At 40.1% G+C, this 22,500-nt stretch overlaps 3 protein-coding genes across 3 annotated transcripts in view; 1 reads left to right on the forward strand and 2 right to left on the reverse strand.

Annotated features, from left to right (window-relative positions):
• The window catches only part of LOC138014390 (uncharacterized), a 24,761-nt gene extending 17,746 nt beyond the window's left edge, over positions 1–7,015 (reverse strand). Inside the window, exons 1-2 of the mRNA XM_068861455.1 lie at positions 4,103–7,015; positions 1,239–1,383 (exon numbers count right to left, since the gene is read on the reverse strand). Coding sequence (XP_068717556.1) covers positions 1,239–1,383; positions 4,103–6,383 — 2,426 coding nt within the window. The 5' untranslated portion in view covers positions 6,384–7,015. The remainder of the gene's footprint in view (positions 1–1,238; positions 1,384–4,102) is intronic.
• The window catches only part of LOC138039566 (MOB-like protein phocein), a 98,019-nt gene that overhangs the window by 34,489 nt on the left and 41,030 nt on the right, over positions 1–22,500 (forward strand). The gene's annotated exons all lie outside the window — the stretch shown is intronic.
• Positions 7,369–17,315, reverse strand: LOC138014401 (uncharacterized). Its single transcript, XM_068861464.1, has 2 exons — positions 15,363–17,315; positions 7,369–7,410 (listed from the first exon to the last, which is right to left on the reverse strand). The coding sequence occupies exons 1-2, from the start codon at positions 17,313–17,315 to the stop codon at positions 7,369–7,371; spliced, it is 1,995 nt and encodes a 664-aa protein (XP_068717565.1).

Below are 22,500 nucleotides of genomic sequence, written 5' to 3' on the forward strand. Positions count from 1 at the left end.
GAGACTATCTCATGGTTGTCATCGACGAATACAGCCGTTTTCCGGAAGTGGAAATTGTCACATCTACTTCCGCCAGATCCACAATCACGAAGCTCGACGCAATTTTCGCAAGACAAGGGATTCCTGAAGTGCTAAAGAGCGACAACGGACTCCCCTTCACCGGCGTGGAGCTCAAGAACTTTGCTGAACCTTTAGGCTTTCAACACCGCAAGATCACGCCTCTCTGGCCAAGGGCAAATGGCGAGGCAGAACGTTTCATGATGACACTAGAAAAATGCGTGAGAACCGCGACCATCGAGCATAAGAACTGGAAACAAGAGCTCAACAGATTTCTACGGCAGTATCGGGCGACACCTCACTCGACTACTGGCATCTCACCATGCGAAGCACTTAACCAGAGGAAGCTCAAAACCACTCTGCTGGAAGTGACGCCACCAGTCTGCCAACAAACCATTGCTGAGACCCAGAAGAACATGGCAGAGAGAGACACAGAGCAGAAAAAGAAGATAAAGCGTATGCTGACCAAAAGCTAGGTGTGAGGGAAAGCCATATCAAGCTGGGAGATACAGTTTTAGTCAAACAACCAAAGGCCAACAAGCTCAGTACCCCGTTTAATCCAGTGCCTCTTGTAGTCGAAGAAAAAAAAGGATCGATGATTACCGCAAGCGACGGACACAAAACCGTTACGCGCAACTCATCGATGTTCAAAGTTGTCCCCAGTCACATCGAGCATACTGGAAAACACAAACAAGAGATGAACGAAGACGTTTCAGCAAATCCCCAACCACTGGAAATTCAGGAACTGGACAAGACAACAAATTCTTCAAGCCCTACTGCAGGCCTACGACGATCACAAAGGCAGACAAGGCCTCCTGCGAGATTTGCAGACTACGTTTTACTTGTTCAAGAGAACTAGACACCAGGAGCATGCAATGGATTTTTGTGACTCTGTAACACGTTTCAGTTTGCCGTTTTCATATTATAAAAAGTCGTTTAGAGACGTCGTTTGGGTCAATCACTTACGGATTTCCAAAGTCCATCATCAAGAAGGGGAGACATGTAGTGTTTTTGGGACTTGTCAATCATTTATGCAAATGACCCACGCGGTCTAGGAGCTAGGACTTTTGTATGTTGTGGTCGTCATGTCTGTTTAGTAAATATACTGTTGTGTTCGGACAAGTGGTTTCAAGTGTTTATTTGACCGTAAACATCACAATTGCTATGACTTCTTGGCGCACTGTATGTCATCCAGGGTACTTGCGTCTCTTTTTTCTTCTTCAATTTCTTCCTCTTTTTTCATCTCCCCTAATTCTTCTGGAGGTGGTTGAGTCAATTCTGTTAACCATGACGTCACAAATGAGCGTGCATTGTTAATTGCACCACCTGCAACATGAAAGCAAGAAGGGAAGATCAAAATACGCTTGGAAAGTAATCGAGATAAACAAACATTACAGAATGCCAAAAAAATGCAAATGACTATACAAAAGCATCAAGAGAGGCTGTGCGGAAGATTTTAAGTAGCTTAACCTAATAATACCTTCACAAGAACAATTAAGCACATATCAATACTGAACAGGCCTTTTCACAAATAGGAGTTAAATAAAATAATGATCACGTCATTAATCCTTTCGATCACTTCCATGATCTAAAAGTTCATTCTCCTAACTGGTACTATAGATTTCTTTGTTGGCTAGTTATGTTGCATCAAGATAATACCCCTGTGCTGATAATAATCAATAGTTGCCTGCCTAGTTGCCTGACAGTGTATTGAAACTGTGAGGTGAATTTACCTACTGACCATTTGTTTAAAGACTCAAGCTTTCATGTCACGTCAACAAAGGAATGTAAAGACCGCCGTTCGAGTTTCAGTCGTTTAGAGTCGTCACGCAAAACTCGTCCCCGCAAACGTTGCGTGACGACACTGAAAGCGCTCCGATGGTGACCATGCGGGTTTAAAAGCGAAGACCCTGTAAAAGGTGCGGTACCTTAGGCCCATGCAGATAATTTCTCCATCAAACGTAGACGCCTAAAAAGCTGTCCTTAACGAAAGCTGTCCTTAATATGAATTTTTAATATTCTCTGCCGACTGGTTTGCCTCCGTCTCGTTGGGACTCTAAAAGTTGCTGTGTTTTCAGTGGCGCCGAAAAGCCAGTGTGGGCAGTGATCAATTAATAAACTAGACGCTCCATGAGCATAAACTCGTACATGTTACTAAAAAACAGAAGGGACTGAGTTGGGTGGTATTGAACTGCAGCGTTCCAGGCAATTTTTTCAAGTGGGGGGTTATTAAGACCATTTAAGGGGTCACCCAGAAGTCGAACCAGCAGAAGCCCTTTGGCTAACAACTTCATACGACGAAACAGATATTTTTTGAGGTTACAAACCTGGACTACCCCGGGGTAGGTTAATGCCCAGTCCCCGGGCCGCGATAAAAAATTTTCGAATGCCCCACCCCCGGGACTGACAACTTGAGTAAATGCCCAGCGTGTGCTCGGGGGGGGGAGGGGGGGGGGGGGGGGATGGGCACCACTGGAATTGATTGATGCATTATTAGGATGTATTCAAGTTAACCTAAAAAGCAATAAATTACTAAACGTGGAGTTTCTTTCTGGTTTTTGTATAATTTTTTTCAAATGTATAACTTTTGGGGGAGTAGGACTCAAAACACAGACAAGGTGACACGTCAAAGTGAGGCAATTCATACACAGACACAAAATTCTTCATCTCAAAATTTTAATTGAACCACAACTACTTTTACAAATGTTACCAAGAATCTTCAGAGTATGAACTATTACTTGCAAACAATTTCAAGCATGCATTATGACAAATCTTTGGTTTTGTATTGATAATAATGTTACAAAGCAATTAAAAAGTAAAAGTTGAATTATTATTTACAAACTTTTAAACTATTTCAGTGTTGTCTTCCCCGAAGGGCAACTACTTTCTTTACTACCCTTTATAGCACAACCCTGTGGTGTGGTTACTAGTATTAAAATTTTTCACAAAGTGAAAATCTGTGAAAGTTAATTAGGATCCAAATTTCACCTCAACTTTCTCGATTGGTTCATTTCAGTCAAGAGTTGGACCTCTTAGAAAACAAGACACTTTTTCAGTCTTTTTGTGATTGGTTAATTGAAACACAAAACTTCTTATTTGAATCAGTAGATGACATCAGCAAAGTAGTTGAATATCAACTCAGCATTTTTTTTTTGTTTTCCATCAAAGCCAATATTCACCAGAAAAATATGCTTGATGCCGCCTTTGAAACGCGATCGTGTACTATCAGTTTAGAATGGACTTATTAGTAAATACAAGTGAAGTACAAGTGAAGAATGAAACTAAAGAAATCATCAGTACAAATTCAAGTTACTTAAGAATTGAATAATCAAAGGTTCATTGGGAAGAAGTGCAAGGAGCTGAGCTAGACAGAGACCATGGACACTTCAAAAAAGTTGTTTGGTTTAAGAAATAGTTGGACATTTTGTCTTTGTGAGGTTATTTTTGGTAAGCTGAATTTTAAATGAAACTCACTTGTATGTCGGAATGTAATAAACTAAATTCACTGCATGTCAAATTAGTTTGACTTTGTTGCTCTTGTATCCTTCATTCATCTGTTATGTCTGAACCTATAATAATTTTGTTATAAAAAAAAGCTTTCACGAATCCGTGGTCCCTTTATATTCAAAGGATTGAAATATTTCAACCTTCAACTTTTCTCGTATTTAGTTACATGACTTCAAACTTTCAATTTCGTCATAGGCAGCCCAAGCTCGCGTCACTACAGACAGGCGTTGAGAATTTAAACCTTCGTCTTTGAACATTGAAAACACATACTTCCCGAAACTGTAAAATAAGCTCTAAAAGGCACAAGAATACAGCAGAGGTGAGTCATTTTGATTCATTTTATTAAATGAACGTTAAATTGAGCATTTTTTAGGCTTTATAATCGACTGTATTTTATTTCCCATACAAAGTCTTATAACGCGTTTAAATTCTCAACGGCTGTCTGTAGTGACGCGAGCTTGGGCTGCCTATGATTTCGTAAGCTCACAAACATCGAAATTTAAACGACGGGGAGTTTTCTGGCCGTTTTTTCAATAGAAAATGTTGCAATTACTATGCTTTACTGCTTTAGCGAAGGCAGCGTTATCAGTTATTTGCTTACTTCCGAGGTTTAAGGTGTTTAGTTTGCAATTACTGTGCTTTAGTGCTGCTGATAAATGCTCGCCTCCTATATCAGTTAACTTGTTACCTGCGAGGTTTAAGCTGTTTAGCTTGCAAATACTGTGCTTTAGTGCTGCTGATAAATGCTCTGCTGCTTTATCAGTTAACTTGCTGTTTGCGAGGTTTAAGCTGTTTAGTTGGCATCCAGTACTGACAAGAAACTTTTGCACTTCTTTTGCACCCAATGAACCAAGATCGTTCCCGTACAAACTCATTGTCAAAACTCTCGGAGCATTTTCTAAGAAATGCGACACAGCAGCAAAGTCAACAGGCGCAAGTGAACAGTGACTAAAATCTACCGCGTTAAATCCAATTTGCTCAATTTTGTTTTGTAACACTGCCTGCTGTTTTTCATCATCAATCTCGTACAAACACTTACATATGTTCAGTGCTAGCTCTTTGTCTTTATAAGCTGGCCAACAGGTCAGTGTTTTTGTTTCTCCTGGTAAGTCGAAATTATCTATCAGCTCCCGTTCGGATTTCTTCTCGGTAGACATAGGAAGCAGCTCGATAAAAATGTCGCTGCTTGACTTCTTTGGGTCTGGGTCAAGCTCGAGTAATCCAGCCACAAACTGCAGCACCATTTTCCATGCACCATCGTTAATGTGTTTTGACACAAAGTTTTCGAGTTTTCTTTTACTCAAGGACTCCACAAGATTTTTTGCAGCAAAGAATTCCTGCAGCGTTAAGTGTGTAAAGCAGTATTGGGCTTTCGGCGGCTCATTAAAACGGGCTTGGGCGTCTGGCAATCTGCGAAGAAGTCCACAATCTTCCAGTCCAATGACTTCGCTTGACTCCAACAGCAATCTTCCTTGATTTATTCCCTCAAAGGCAATTTCTCCCAGTCTCTTGAAAATCTCTTTGTCATCATCTGGGAGTTTGTTAAACGGCAAGTACATGTAATCTTTGAGATTCAGGTTACCTTGAGCACTGCTTTGCCGGTTGTGCTTAAAGAAGAGAATCTTTACAACCATCGTGTAAATCTCAGTCATTCTTGTAGGAAGCCGGGTGTGTGCTGTATCCCTGACAATTTCCCAAAGACAAGAACAAATGAGGAAACAGTTCACTGGGATGTAGCACAATGAAAACAGGTTCATGTTCGACTTAATGTGTCCCCAAATTTTGTCCTTTACGTTGCGAACACCTTGTGTAAACTTTTCGACGTAGTCTTCAATCTTTTCCGACGTAAATCCGAGAATTTCGACTGTTCTATCAAATTTCACATGTTCAACACAGGTCACTGCCGTTGGTCGTGTTGTTGTGATTATGTTTAGACCATCAAGAAGTTCTCCTCCCGCTAGTTTGTTAAATAAAGCGGAAACGGGCATCTTCTCCTCCAAGCCATTCTTGTAACATGTGTGGTCTTTTCTAGCGATATCCTCTTTCGCAGAATACTCATCGACTCCGTCAAAAATAAAAAGGACTTGGCTTGGGTTTTTAATTACAAATTTCCATACAGCTTCGTGTAAGTTCTCAACTGTTTCTGCGTTAGCCAACAGTTCACGGAGACTAAGCAATAGATTGCTTGTAAAGCGCCTGAATTTCAGGAGGAACACAACAACAATGTTAGTTTTGCCATCTTGATCTCCACTGAACGCTTCACCAGATGCCCACATTCGAAGGATTTTAGTGCTTAGCAATGTCTTTCCTACGCCAGAACATCCAACAACAAGGACGTTCTTGTGTTCTTTGTCAATAACATCCTCTGCTTTGGCATAGAAACAGTTCTTGGAATCGGGCAGGTATTGGTTGAGCAGTTCGCTTCTGTCTTTCGCAAAGACATGTTCAGCGCTGCCCTCGTGCATTGCCACATTGGCATAAATTTGATCAATATTAAGATCATTGGGTTTCCGGCCTTCGCCTGGTTTTCGTCGAAAAGGATCTTTGAGATCATTCAGTTGTTCTGTGAAATTTAAGCAATCATCCTTCATTTTCTTAATGGCGTCTGGGAGTGCTGAGTGTTTTAAAGGCATTCCCTCTTCCGCCTTGCTTAATCTCAAATGATCAGCATAAAACCGTCGATTGCCCATAAAGGTTCTTTCTTTCTTAGCTCGTGACAAGATCCAGACAATCTCCACGAAAGCCAAATATGCGAAAATGCCGTTAATGACTGTCACAGCATTGGTCCAGAAAGTCGCGCTGCTCTCAGACTGATACATTGGTGAACTGTTGATTGTGACTGGTTCGTAAGTAGCTCTCCCGAATCATTGCCTTCTTTCTCTACAAGACAGGTAAAATCTGCGGGAAACTGCCTGGGATATAATAATTCAGTCTCCAGGAACACAATGAAAACGATCCCCAGAGCAAATTTTACGGCAAGTTGAGATAAATATGCGACAAAAAGGCGACGCCTTCGTCTTGGATTCCTCCGCTCTCGTTTAGGATCTTCGTGACCGCCCTCGAGTCTATTAACTGTTGACTTGACGCACTGCGAGTATATGAGGGACGCAATGGAAATCGAGGAGAAATTAACAATGACGAAGGCGTAGAGAGCAATGCCGAGTTTGTTAAATTTCTTTTGGTACTGTTCGAAGCACTTTTCTCTGATGAAATCCTGGTCGATGTTGGTTTTCACATTGCAGTTGAAATGGAGCCTGGGTTCATTGATTCTGATCTCTAAAAATATCCCAGTCGCTGCCAAACCGAGAAAAATCCAAAGTAAAATTACTGCGAAACTATGCTTGTTAAAAGTTTTGGGAGTAAACGCTTCTCTTAAAAAATCCATTTCAGTCTTGTTTTATCGTTGTCGAGTTTGCGTCTGATCTGGGTGTGGTGGAAATAGTGGCGTCGCTTTAAGGCCAAGATTGACAGCAAAGAATTTCATTAATCTTTCTAAAAAAAGGCATGGCTTGGCACTCAATCATTTCATTAAAGATGTTCAATGATCCACACTAACCTCACTCTGTGAGCTAAAAACAAAACTGGTTGCCAAGGCGTCAGTCTTGAAAGATTTAAGTGTGACAAAAAGGAGTTTTGGAACAAAATCAGTAGTGGGTCATTTTGAAATAACTAATAAAATAGTTTTTATTTTATTATACTATACTGTTTTTAACAAAATGCACCCCCGCACCAATTCTTAATGATAAAGTTGTTTTTTTTCCAAAATCCGAATTGAGTTACTCAACCATCGACTGAATCATTCAGTTAATCAACAGAGATGTTATCAGAGTCACTCTGATAACATCTCTGTATGAAGAATTCAGCAAAGTAAAAACAAATTAAATTGCAATAACTAAAGTGATCTGATTTTCGGTTTATAAATGCGAAGATTTTTGAAGTCCTTTCATAGACAGTATTGTCTAAGTTCTGATGGACAGCAGGGCAAGTTAACTCAAAGTTGTGTTGTTCATGATACCACCAAAAATGCAAGATTTTTAAATAGTTCAGGCAAATTAAAATAAGTTGATAAAAGATAGCTTTACAAATTAACTTGAAATTATTTACTCTTTCAAAGAGAGCTGTCAAAAATCACTGCTGAATTTCATCTTGTTGACGATGAGGTATATTTCAGCAAATTGCGTTTATGTATTCCATGGATCCATAACGGCAATTCTTTAATGAAACTTCGCAACCACGAAATGTTAGCCTTTTACAGGATATGTATATTTGACTGTTTTGTCAGTAATTTTGATGGATTATCGTACAGTTGAGAGCTTTATTGTCACTATTCTTTGGCCTCAGGCAGAACGCTATGATCATGCGATCAGCCCGATGAAGTAAAAATCACAAATAAATATATCGATCTCTTGGTTGTCATGTGGTGTTCAAGTTTTTTTAAATTGAATAAGCTGTAGGCCTCAGATCAGAACGAGTACTTCACCCAACGGGGCGGCAAAACTTGCTGCATATTTAAGACGATGCCTACTAATTCAAGGGCGTTTTTGCGCGGTTTATGAATATGCAGGAAAGCAGATCTTAACATATTAAAATCCAAAAAGAAAATCGGATCGTGCCGAGTGCACATGTGGAAAGTCTAAACATTTGCGGATGTAATTACAAAGGCAGCTCTTTCTCCTCAGTTATTTAAAGACCCTGAGTGTTGGTCCGGCCGGAGTCGAACTCACTATCTCCCGCATACACATGGAAAATTGCGTGCACCGAACTCGAGAAAACCACCTTTTGGAGGAAAATAATGGAGGGCCTGCTAATTACTTGCGAGAAACGAACCGTAAACAAACAAGTAAATTCTTTTATTGCGAAACTGTTCCACTTGGGAATAACTTAATCGAACAACTGAAACCAGGTTGTATGTAAATTTCCACCATGTACCACTGATGATGACCGTACGGTCGAAAACGTTTTGGCTCCTTAAAACTTTTCGTAACTTTAGCCTTTTTTATAATCGTCGTAAAAAAGCAACTGTTATCACAACAAAAAAGGTGTTTAATGATTCTTGCCAGTCAGGTCAACCGGTAACGCGTTGTTTTTACTAGATCAGAACAATCGAGAACTCATTCACGGCATCAGTCACTGAACCGTTTGTACTTAGTAGTTTGAAGTTTTGAATTCAGATTGTTTCTCCCTTTTTTTGTGATTGAATGTCGTAATCTAAATTAATTAGCTGCGACGTTTGCCTTTGAAAAGACCGAACAAAAGAATAAATCAACCAAGAAGATTAGGTTTTGTCCACTGTCCACTGAGCTGCAGTTGTAAGACCAATACTGAAATTCGTGAGCAGAAACATTAAAAAATGATTTTAAAAGATTGAAAACATAAGAGGTCAGAAAATTGACAATCCTAAAAATTGCGAGAGTGATTTTCGTCGAGATTTCAGTTTTAGCAATACACATGCGCAGGTCATATGGTTAGTGGACCAAGCTCCCACCACAGGTAACCCAGGCTCACTGTGTGCGTCACGTAGGTATTAAAATATAGAGAACATAGGAGGCGAAGTTTGGATCTGAAAATTTGCTAAAAAATGGAAATAAAAATCGATAAAACTTACCATGTGGCGAGCCGTTGTTGACTTTAATACGTACACGAAGTTTCGGGAAAAATGGTCCCCGTTCACCTTCCTTCATAGTATAGTGACAAGGTAAGAGACAGAAGCCAGCTTAAGGACTCTGGTCGACCCAAAACAAGCACGATTTTTTTCGTGAAAATCGAATCCAGTCGCTAAATAAACACGCCAGGTTCGTGGAACAGGAATTTCTCTAAACCATGAATCCACTGAAGCATCTCCAGGTAGCAACGCGAAGCCACCAGGCTCCGTAGAACTTGTAAGTTGACCTGCTAAAATTGCCGCCCGAAAGCGTTGTCCTCGCAAAGTGTCCAATTCAAAATGGCACTGACCTCGGGACGCCTGGTGACGAGTATAATAAGTTCTGCAGGGAGGGGAGTCCCAAATTGCTAAAAACAAAACTCCCAGAGCAATCTGGGATTCCCCTCCCTCCAGGGGGACATATATTCCCCTCGTCACCAGGCGTCCCGAGTTCAGTGCCATTTTGAATTGGACACTTCGCGAGGACAACGCTTTCGGGCGGCCAGTTTAGCAGGTCAACTTACAAGTTCTACGGAGCCTGGTGGCTTTGCTTTGCTATCTGGAGATGCTTCAGTAGATTCATGGTTTAGAGAAATTCCTGTTCTACGAACCTGGCGTGTTTATTTAGCGACTGGATTCGATTTTCACGAAAAAAATCGTGCTTGTTTTGGGTCGACCGGAGTCCTTAAGCTGGCTTCTGTCTCCTACCTTGTCACTATACTATGAAGGAAGGTGAACGGGGACCATTTTTCCCGAAACTTCGTGTACGTATTAAAGACAAAAACAGCTCACCACATGGTAAGTTTTATCGACTTTTATTTCCATTTTTTAGCAAATTTTCAGACCTAAACTTCGCCTCATATGTTCTCTATATTTTAATACCTACGTGACGCACACAGTGAGCCTGGGTTACCCGTGCTCCCACGAGAAGAAAACCAAAAATCCATAAAAGAGACCCAAAGAGACGAAACTACAAACCCACTGGAGGTGAAGCGCCATAACCTTACACTGAATATCATGGCCGCGTAGCACTGATATCACCCCTTGTCATGGATCATACATAACGTGCTATATATTGTTTCCCACATCTGCTGACCATAACAATAACCGCTCTCCAATACGGGTGCACCCGATTCACACAACCCCTATGGGTCATACCTGCTGAAAGTGCACCAAATTACGCGGGCATCACCCGCTATAGTACGTACTATAGTACAGGAAATGTGATATGATGGCGGGCTATCGGGCGAAGAGAAAATCGGAGAGTAAAGAATGAATGACATTTGTATTGTAATTCAAATACAGTGTATTACATGATAACATACCTACAATTGTAGGTAAATATAGACAGTCTATTGTAGTCTATGTACAAATTCCAATGGGAAATTAATCCCCGACGAACAGTATATTTTCACGACATTTGAGTTGAAATACATTTACTGAATTTAGCTATCAGAATTAGCTTACATAAACATGTTTTGACATATTCGAGGGGAATATTTCCTAAAATGTTCCACTCAGCCCAAATTGCAGCGTTCTTAGCTCATAGTTTCAGGCCCGGGGGGGGGACTCCCATATGAAACAGACGGGGATGCTCGTCGTCTCGCTTAGGGGTGTAAATTTTTGATTTTGGTCTCGCTTAGGGTGTTCCGGGCAAAACGCCAATATTTTATGCCACCAAGGTCTCGTTTAGGGTTCCGCGAAGTAACACAGAATTACGCGAAGAGAAACAGAAGTCAAATTTCCTTTTAAATTTTCTTTTTAGATAAAAGCATTCGATGATTATGCCTTTTTATCATTAAAACTCATTGTGTGTCGTATTTTTGTGTTTTTAAACGGTCTCTTTTAGGGGTCAAAATTTGCTTAAGCCACGCCTAGATTGGTCTCCTTTAGGGGTTAAATTCAAAATTTCCGACGAGCATCCCCGTCTGTTTCATATGGGAGTCCCCCCCCCGGGGTTTCAGGTCAGTATTCGGTATTATATCATGGTATTCACCGAGCAGTCAGTATGACCAGCAAATTTGTGCGGAGAAATCAAAAATACAATTTGGCCAAATTGGCATTCATTTAAGTTTTATGACTGAGGAATGAGCATAAAATTGAAATCAGAGCGTTTTTAGCGGTTCTCTGGCGTATTTCGGATCGTAAAAACATAGTTATTGGATCGCTATGACTTGAGTCGCGTACTATAGTACGTTTTTCACCGGGTGATTTTATGAGGAGCAAATCTGTGGGGAAAATCGAAAATGCAATTTGGCCAAATTGGCATTCTTTTTAAGTTCTATGATTGAGAAATGAGCATAAAATTGAGATCAGAGCGTTTTTAGCGGTTCTCTGGCCAATTTCCGACCGTAAAACATAGTTATTGGATCGCTATGGCTGGAGTCGTGTACTATAGTACGTTATTCACCGGGCAGTTTTATAACGGGCAAATTTGTGGGAGAAATTTAAGTTCTATGATTGAGAAATGAGCATAAAATTGAAACCAGAGCGTTTTTAGCGGTTCTCTGGCGTATTTAGGATCGTAAAAACATAGTTATTGGATCGCTACGTCTGGAGTCGCGTACAGTGGAACCTCGATTTAACGAAGTCGTTGGGGACCGGCCAATATTGTTCGTTAAATCGAGGGTTCGTTATATCAAAAACCTCGATGTAACAAACTTGAGGGGAAACGAACAAACTTTTCGTTATATCGAGGTCATAGTTAATGATGATAACCCACACGAAACCAATGCTGTTGCCGTTAAACGGATTCAAGATCAAGGAGGGACGTTGCAGATCGTGGTTCATGTGCCATTGACACTGTCACGTGTATTTCACTTGTTTTTAAAACAAGGAGAACAAATCTCAGTGGAAGTGACTGGCAAAAGGAGAAACAAGGGCATTGGAATAGAATTTCCGGCTACGTATTCAATATATTCAAGAGATTATGAGGTAAGAGAAGTAATCCCTCATACTGGCCCTATTCCCATCGTAATCCCTCTTAAGTTATTTTTAGATCTCCTGTGAGATCCGGTATTCCCACGAGGGTTAACTGATAGCCAATCACATGTCCCCATTTTTACCAATGTTGACAGCTGAGCAAATTCCCACGCAATGATTCGCGTCGTTCGCGATTTACCATCAAACAAAAATGGCGGAGGATGTTGAGACAAACGCGTATATACATCATACATTTTGTGGACGAACGTGACTTCTTGACTACAGAGTTAAGCGATTTCAATGACTTATGTTTTGAAACCTGTATTTTCAGTGGAAGGAACGAGTTATGTAACCGACAGGATTTTATACAGAATGGCAAATGGAAGACTATACTCGATAAGTACGATCTCTCTGACTTTAATAAATGCATTCTTGGTTTCCTTTGCGGGATTAAAATATGATGACTTAATTCTTATATGGTGATGAAGAAGACAGATAGAGCTCTACAACAGTACCAAACATGAAAGGAAAACTTGAATCAAGCGTCGGATAAAAATTTTTGAACCCGTGTTATCGGATTCAAGTGAATTTGCAAAGCACATATGTTAAATATAGCTGTCTCCTTAAAAAAAGATTTAACACGGTTTCGTATATGGCACAACATTGAATGTGGTATCATTGAAAACTAGACAGTTAAGCAATTTCAGTTATAGATGTTTGAAACCTGTATCTTGAAAGGATCGAGTTTTATAAGCGACAGAATTTTGTAAACATTGGCAATTCGCAGACTACAGTCAACAAGTAATATATCGCTGACTTGGTTAACGCGTTCTTGATTTTCTTCGCGGGATTAAAATATGACGACTTAATTCTTAGATATTCATAAATTAGACAGATATCAAACATGAAAGGAAAACTTGAACAGACAGTTCGATAAAAATGTATGAACAAGTCGTATCGCATGCAAGTCAATTTGCAAATCACGCATGTTAAATCTTCCTGCATCATTCAAAATTATTAAACTCTGTTTCGTACATTGGACAGTGTTGAAATTGGAGTCACTGTAAACAACACAGTTAAGCGATTTGAATGATATATCTTTGCATCTTGTATCTTGAAAGTAACGAGTTTTATAGCCGACAGAATTTTGTACACAATGAAATAACATATTCCTGACTTGGTCAACGCGTTCTCGATTTTCTTAGCGGACTTAAACTATGGTGACTTAATTCTATGATATTCGTTAATTAGACAGCTGACGCTTTCAAACAGTACCACACATGACATGAAAATTCCAATTGACCGCACAATAAAAATTTTTAAAACCGTAAGATCGGATTGAAGTCAATTTGCAACGCACGCGTAAAATATAGCTCTCCCTCTTTCAAAATTATTTAACACGGTTTCCGACATTAGACAATCGTAAAATTGGTATCGGAGTGAATGTATGATTGCAAACTGTATCGTGACAGGGACGAGTTTTGTAAGCGACAGAATTTTGTAGACGATGAGAACGTGCGCACTAAAATGGACAAAAGCAATGCAACCAAGGTAAACATATCTGCCTCTGTCAAAATTATTTAACACGGTTTGATAGATTGGAAATTCTTCAAATTGGTATCACTGTAAACTAGACAGTTAAGCAATTCCAAGGATGTATGTTTGAAACCTGTATCTTACAGACAATTAATTTTATCAGGCCATGAAACTCAATTTTGAAAACGGACAATGGCATCGTACAGAATTTGCTGCATTTTCCCTCCTCCACGAAATTTCCACGTAACGCGCGCGGTAACATTATCCGCGGGAAAATTGATATCTAAAAATAACCTAAGAGGGATTACGATGGGAATAGAGCCAGTATGAGGGATTACTTCTCTTACCTTCATAATCTCTTGATATATTACAAGAAGCCTTCGAAAGTGAAGAAGTTAATAGAACTAATAAGAGACAATGACATATAATAAGCCGTTGACTGAAAGGTTGCTGTCTCTTTACCAGATGACTGTTGATCTGTTCAGCGTTTATCTTCTGTCGCGTGTTGACATTGTAATTCGTTATATAGAGGTAGATTTTACGTTTGGGCTTCCAGATTATTTTCGTTATATCGAAGAATTCGTTCCATTGAGGTTCGTTATATCGAGGTTCCATTCCATACCTCTTACTGTAACTTTGGCCGGGACATAGAATATCGTTCGTTATATCGAGGACTTCGTTAAATAGAGGTTCGTTCAATATCTAGGTTCCACTGTACTATAGTACGTTATTCACCTAGCAGTTTTTTGTGGGAGAAATCGAAAATACAATTTGGTCTAATTGCGTTTATTTTCAGTTATTTGACTGTAAAAATAATTAGAGTATTGAAATAAAATAAAAGGTTTTGAGCTTTGATCTGTCGAAATGATGAGTCGTTCATGGAGGTCGGACGTGCTATGGTGTGTTTTGGACTTCTAGTCCATTGCAGGCCTTCTTTTTTTGTGCAGTGTTATTCACCTTTTTGTGTAGTTTCCATTCGTCTCCGTGGTCCTTTTTAAAGATAATTATGTCACGTCTTAACTACTCGAGAGATTTCGGAGGAAATCAAATACTAATGACGAGAAGTTGACTCCGTTGGAAAGTTCACTTGATTTCATACACAGTATTAGAGTCTACTCAAAATCCGCTTCGGTTATTTGATCGCGGTTAGTCAGTCGCGTGCTATTGACATCTATATGATGCTCAAATTTGAGGGATCAACAAGTTTCGAAATGGCCGAAACCACGTTTTGATGCGCTAACGTTTTTATTATTAAAAATTATTATAAAAAACGTTCACTGGCTATATACAGTTAAAAACTTTCGAGCTTTCGGCTGTCAGGCTACAGCCTTCAATGGAAATGAATGGAAAAAATGATGACAACTACAATATATACAAAAATAGGTGTGAAAAAGAATATAAAAAAACGGGAAAAAAATATTTGTCAAAAAAACTAATTGTTCTTTTTTAAAAGAATGGAGTATTGATTAGGGAGCGGCCTAGAATTGTTATCTGCATGATCTATCGAAGCGGTGTGCCAAGATTCCAGTGTCTTGCGGGTACGAGAAGAACCCTTGTCAATCACTTGGGAATTTTTAAAGTCAATAGAGTGATTTGAAGACCAAGCGTGTTTAGCGATGTTGGAGCCTCTTGCGTAAGACTTCACATTCCTCATATGTTCTTTTTTTCTGGTTTCAAAGAATCTGCCAGTCTCGCCAACATAACTCCATGGGCAGTCGGCACAAGATATTTTGTAAACCACGTTAGGTTGAAGATCGATCGGAGGGCGGGACTTAGGAGAGGGAAACTCCTGTTGTAAAGTCTTGAATGGCTTGCTGACAACTCGAATATCATGTTTTCTAAGGAGTCTAGTTAGAGGCTGAGAAATGCCATTAATATAGGGGAGGACTGCATAATTGGAGAATTCGGAGGGTGCAACCCATTTAAAAAACATGCAAACAAGTTCCTCAGGTGTTGGGATGGGATTTGTTCGCTGAGTAGAAGATTTCTTCTTTAGTATGTTGGAGATAACATTTTGGGGGTAATTGTTAGATTGTAGAGCGTCGATGACATGAATAAGTTCTTTCTCTTTTCCTTGTTTTGTGCTCGGGAGATTAGTTGCGCGATGTAACAAAGTCTCAGCTGTACTGGTCTTGTGTCGTTTGTCATGATGGGAGAAGAAATCGAGATACCTATCAGTGTGGGTTGGTTTACGGTAAACCTCAATAATAAGATCATTATCCTTGCGAGTAACCAAAGCGTCCAGAAAGGCGATCTGGTTATTGTTTTCTTCTTCGATGGTAAAGGAGATGTGTTGATCGATACTGTTGAGTGTGTTATGGAAAGAGTCAACGGCGTTTCTTTTAATGATACAGAAACTATCATCAACATATCGTTTCCATACTTTAGGTGGAACGGGAGTTGTGTTGATGGCCATCTCCTCGATTGCTTCCATACATAAATTGGCAACCACAGGACTGACAGGGCTGCCCATGGCACAACCATGGATCTGTTTATAAACACTGTCATTGTAGACGAAGTAGTTATTGGATAGGACAAAGTTCAACAAAGAGATTATATCAGTAGTGTCAAGTTTTGTGCGTAAGTGTAGTGATTCATCACAATCCAGTTTATTTTTTATGTAATCACAGGCTTTCTTGACAGGAATGGCTGTGAAGAGCGATACCACATCAAAGGACAGCATAATTTCATCGTCTTGTATGTCAATGTTGGAGATTTCATCGACAAATTTGGAGGAATTAGGGACTGAGAAACCATTGCCATTTTGGAGAGGTGTCAAGATGTTGGTTAGAAACTTTGAAGTGTTATAGAGCGCTGAACCAATAGATGAAACAATGGGTCTGAGTGGGTTGCCTTCTTTGTGGTGCTTGATTGATCCACGGATGGCTGGTGGTATAGTGTCAGTGGAGCGAAGTTTTCGATACGTAGAATCGCAGATTTTTAGTTGATTCTTGAGTGTTAAAAGCCTATTGTTCAGTTCACGTTCTATTCTTCGGAAAGGAGGTTTGGAGACTAGTTCATAGGTGTTGTTGTCATTCAATAAAGTATTCATTTTGTTGTTGTAATCAATGGTATCTAAAACAACAAAACAATTTCCTTTGTCTGCTTTCATCAAAATCCTGGTGTCATCTTTTTTTAAATCCTTGAGAGCTTTCCTTTCCTCTTTTGTGATGTTCTTGTGGAGAGGTAATCGGGCTCGATGTAAGATCGCGGCAGTGGAGGTTCGTATAGAGTCCTTCTGTTCATCAGGTAGATGGGTAATGGCGGCTTCTATTTCAGAGACAATGTTCTTGTACGGGATTTGGTTGGGAGTTGGGGCAAATTTAGGACCCTTTTCTAGAAGAGAACGTTCAGCAGAAGAAAGCGGTTTTATCGATAGATTGACTACCCAATTCTTCTTGTCGATAAAATGAGTTGAGCAGTTATCTTCATTCCTCAAGTTATAGAGCTTTTTGTCATGTCGCAACTGGATACTACTGCGGACGGATTCTGCTCTCATCTTCAGAAAATTCTGAAATACCATTAAGGTGTTCTCAGAAATCAGAGGTGTCAAGTCATTCATGGTCTCAAGTAAGATCCTTCGTTTTTCTTTAATCTGGTCATGGCAGATGGAAATTCTAGCTTTCATGCAGTGCCTGCTCGCTCGTTCCATAATGCGTCTGAAGATAAGTTGATTGCCAGGTGGTCTAAATTTCAGAGACTTCGGGAACCAATGTTGTTCAAGTGACTTATGAGTAAAATGCAGATGGCGGTGGTGTGCTTCTAATTTGTAGGTCGTCTTTTCCATGGATCTTGCTAATTTTAGGGCTTTCTCCCCGGCCTCAAGGCGAATACGTTTAAAAATAGAAGAACCTCTTTGTTGAACCTCTTTGTTGAACTTTGTCCTATCCAATAACTACTTCGTCTACAATGACAGTGTTTATAAACAGATCCATGGTTGTGCCATGGGCAGCCCTGTCAGTCCTGTGGTTGCCAATTTATGTATGGAAGCAATCGAGGAGATGGCCATCAACACAACTCCCGTTCCACCTAAAGTATGGAAACGATATGTTGATGATAGTTTCTGTATCATTAAAAGAAACGCCGTTGACTCTTTCCATAACACACTCAACAGTATCGATCAACACATCTCCTTTACCATCGAAGAAGAAAACAATAACCAGATCGCCTTTCTGGACGCTTTGGTTACTCGCAAGGATAATGATCTTATTATTGAGGTTTACCGTAAACCAACCCACACTGATAGGTATCTCGATTTCTTCTCCCATCATGACAAACGACACAAGACCAGTACAGCTGAGACTTTGTTACATCGCGCAACTAATCTCCCGAGCACAAAACAAGGAAAAGAGAAAGAACTTATTCATGTCATCGACGCTCTACAATCTAACAATTACCCCCAAAATGTTATCTCCAACATACTAAAGAAGAAATCTTCTACTCAGCGAACAAATCCCATCCCAACACCTGAGGAACTTGTTTGCATGTTTTTTAAATGGGTTGCACCCTCCGAATTCTCCAATTATGCAGTCCTCCCCTATATTAATGGCATTTCTCAGCCTCTAACTAGACTCCTTAGAAAACATGATATTCGAGTTGTCAGCAAGCCATTCAAGACTTTACAACAGGAGTTTCCCTCTCCTAAGTCCCGCCCTCCGATCGATCTTCAACCTAACGTGGTTTACAAAATATCTTGTGCCGACTGCCCATGGAGTTATGTTGGCGAGACTGGCAGATTCTTTGAAACCAGAAAAAAAGAACATATGAGGAATGTGAAGTCTTACGCAAGAGGCTCCAACATCGCTAAACACGCTTGGTCTTCAAATCACTCTATTGACTTTAAAAATTCCCAAGTGATTGACAAGGGTTCTTCTCGTACCCGCAAGACACTGGAATCTTGGCACACCGCTTCGATAGATCATGCAGATAACAATTCTAGGCCGCTCCCTAATCAATACTCCATTCTTTTAAAAAAGAACAATTAGTTTTTTTGACAAATATTTTTTTCCCGTTTTTTTATATTCTTTTTCACACCTATTTTTGTATATATTGTAGTTGTCATCATTTTTTCCATTCATTTCCATTGAAGGCTGTAGCCTGACAGCCGAAAGCTCGAAAGTTTTTAACTGTATATAGCCAGTGAACGTTTTTTATAATAATTTTTTAATATGTTTTACCCTGGCTACGGTTCTTCTATTTTTAAACGTTTTTATTATTGTTGTTGATTGCGGGGGGAATCTAGCCATGGGGTCGGCGCCGCTTTAGCTCTCCCAGGGAAGGCCCCACGTTCCAGAACACAGGTGGTTTTCGGGCCTTATCTCCCCCCGGATGGGAGATGTTCCCCGGACCACGCCAGGAACATGCGCGCTCCAAGGGGGCATCCTGCTATGGGGTCCATTTTGCCCCACCTTGCCAAGGTAAGGCACCTACACCCTTGAAAACCCGGTTTTTTGGGCACAATTCCCCCCCGGATTTCTTGTGCTGACTCTTCAAGGCCCTCCGCAGGTGCGTGCCAAGTTTCGCCCCCGTAGCTCAAAATTTAGTGTTAAAATTCGCGGGGACTTTTCTACTCAACTTCGGAGAACCTGAGGTCTTGTGTGGGTGTAAAACTTTCACAGGATTTACCCGCCCAAGTGACCCCTAAAGGTTAAAAGTGAAGTTAGCCCATAATATCGTATATTGTGGAAAGTTCTTGCAGAGTTCTATCACGTGACGAAATTTGGACACCCTGCGATCTATTGGGTGCCATGTGTTTATCAATGAGGGGTTTTAGTATCATGTTTACAGCAAATGTCAGGCTAAAATTTGCGCTTTTCCAGAAGTCAAAGAAAGTTGTTTGATTTTAGCTCAATTCTTGCCTGTTGTCTACACAGTTATATGAAGTAACTTCCCAGAAGAGAGAGGCAAGTTAGAATATGAGAAATTTCTTGTGAAAAGTGGCAGCCTGCCGTTGCTGTTTCACAACAGCTTTCACTTTGAATCCTGAACATATATGTTAAGAAGTTTATCAGAATACTACTATAAAAACTATCATGCATATAAATGCATGAACTCGCTAAATGCCCCACCCTACCTTTCACTACCGTTCAACAAAATTGTGAAATAACTTATGCCGCCGCCTAAAGCAAGTATCCATCCTCAAGGGGTTCAAGGCATCCTTATCGGAAATGTTGAAAAATGAATATATTTTTTGCAACTTTTATTTATAAATCACTGTAATGTAAAATCTAGACATCATGTAGTAGTTTTATGCCATTTTGAACTTGTAAATGACTATTGAAAAGCCCTACGGGCAATATTGCTTCATTAAAGTATGTATGTATCATAAGTTGACCTGCTATGATATGTTTGTTTCATTTATTTATTTATTTATTTATTTATTTATTTACAGATTCAGTATGCAATATGCAATACTAGGTGCACAGAACAAAAGGACACGAAGTCCCCTACAAGGTTAAGCCACCCAACCCACCCCCAGTGAAAAATACGTCCCTAACCAACCCCATAAGCCATTAATTAAAAAAAAACAAAAAAACAATTGTTACAGTTAGAGTAGAGTGAAAAACGTCAATTAACACGAGCACACAGTTAAAGTTCTTATACTACGACATTTTGGGCATGCAATCTTATAAGATCTTATGTTATCCTGATCAAAGACTAACCTTAACCTCTCTAAAAAGAAAGCCTTTAGCTTACTTTTAAAAGTACTAAGAATGGTAATGCCCTTGATATTATTGGGTAAAGCATTCCAAGTATTGACTATACGTATGAAATAAGTATCTCTAAAACTAGACGTTCTTGGAATGCAGTTATACTTTAAATTTAAACCAGAGGAGCCACGCCTTGTAGAACCAGTAGCAAATGTAACGTATTTGCATAAATCAATAGCAAGCAAGCCATTTTTACACTTAAAGAAAAAGACTAAGTCTAAGTATTCCAACCAATAATTTAGTGGTAATAGATTCAAAAGCACAAGTCTTTCCTTGTAGCTAGCGTTCGGGTATTTGCATAGAAATTTAGTGGTCCTACGTTGAATGGATTCAATAAGTAATATATTTCTAATAACAGACTGAGGGGCCCACAATTGACAACAATACCCCAAGTGGGATCTGACTAGAGCTAAATAAAGAGCCTTAAGGGCGTTACTAGGTAAGTCTCTGGAACAGTTTCTCTTTATGAAGCCAAGCATTTTGTTAGCCTTTGCTGATATCTGTTCAATATGGTCGTTCCACGATAAGTTTTTTGTAACTGCCACTCCAAGATCTCTTTGGGATGACACGCACTTTAATTGGTCCATTCTGTTGACGATGTAGACACGGTCAAAGCTACAGAGTTTTCGTGAGATACGAAGATTCACACATTTCTTCGGCTGAAAGTCTAATTCGTTAAGAGTAGCCCAGTCACACAGATTGTCCAAGTCTATTTGAAGGTCAGTCGAGTCTTCTACGGAGTTATCATGATGTGGTTTGAAGTATTTTATTGTATTCCGTTTTCTTCTGCCAAAGGCAGGCTAGGTAACAGAAGAATACAATGTTCCCAACCGTGTAAATTTGCCTATCCATAGAAGAGGCCATCCCAGGAGGGAAGGGGGGTTTGGCTCCTTGATCCTTTAAATATTTGCTTGTGTTCCCTTGTTCCCCAAATTACTTTCAAACTTGTTCCCAGCTTTTGGACCCCTAAAATTGTTTTTGTTCCCTTGTTCCCTAAAAATATTTTGACATTGTTCCCCAGTTCAAATTAGCCATGTTCCCTTGTTCCCCAAAACCCCTGGGAGGGCCTCATAGAACCCCAATATAAAAAGCAAATGAGGCCAAAGTGATTTTTTCTAAAAGTGAAGGACGCAAACAATCAGATAAATTTGGTTTTCTCAAACAAGTTGATAGAGGTCGAATTACCACTGTGAACGATTTGGAAAGCTGACGTTTCGAGCATTAGCCCTTTGTCAGAGTGAAATCAAATAATTTTGCCATGACAAATGGCTAACACTCAAAATGTCAGCATTCCAAATCATTCACGGTGGTAATTCGACCTCTATCAACACGTTTCACTCTCCCACCGACGCAGCACCACAGTTTCTTTAGAAACTATAAATTTGTTTACTGAGACAAACAGATAACTTGTTTTCTCATATAACTACTGCTGTGCCGTTATGGAACAGAATACTTCCCCTTATCCTGAGGAAAACCAGCCTGTAGGTACGGCTTAGGTGATTCACGACCACCCTATGGTCAATCCAGGTCCAAGAGATCGGGTCATGCCTTCGCAGCCTACCTGACCGGCCAGTTGTGGCAAGTTGACCATGTAAAAGCACTAGCCTCCAGTCAACCTGTGACTGAGAGGTCCCCCTATACATGACTTGAGACCCAACTTGGGACAGACCTCTGACAGGGATAGGTCCTGACCAGGGCCGTAGCCAGTATGACGCAAACCGAAGCACTTGCCTCAGTTCTTTAAAATGAAGCGTGATTCCAGTGTTGTCTTGAAAATGTACTCATCATAAACCTAAAATAACTGCGAAGAGAATTTAACCATGGACATTGCCTCAATCATAATTTTTTTCTGGCTACGGCCCTGCTGACGATCCACCTTCAAAGAGTGTAGGTTCAAGAGGCCTGTTCAATAAAGCCTTCCAGGCCTGCCCTTGCTAACTTCCAAAAAATTCACTCCAATATCTTATACGTAAGCCCAGCTCAAACATAACACATAAGTGTGGTTTTAGATGGCTCATCAACATGACGCGGTCAGGGAGGAAAGTATTTTTGCTAGGGTTAGCCACATTCCAAAATTGGCCATTATGGTGATCCTCCAGACCCAACTAGAATTGTCTGCCAGTGCGA

Source organism: Montipora capricornis, chromosome 1 (assembly GCF_036669925.1).
Source record: "Montipora capricornis isolate CH-2021 chromosome 1, ASM3666992v2, whole genome shotgun sequence".
NCBI classification, from domain to species: Eukaryota; Metazoa; Cnidaria; class Anthozoa; order Scleractinia; family Acroporidae; genus Montipora; species Montipora capricornis.

Excerpts from the sequence above, each read along its gene's own strand:
- LOC138014401 (XM_068861464.1), bottom strand. The coding sequence starts at position 17,315 with ATGGAACGAGCGAGCAGGCACTGCATGAAAGCTAGAATTTCCATCTGC. Across the intron at positions 7,411-15,362 it reads CCGACTGCCCATGGAGTTAT|AGATGTTATCAGAGTGACTC; the intron begins GTTGGCGAGACT and ends TTCTTCATACAG.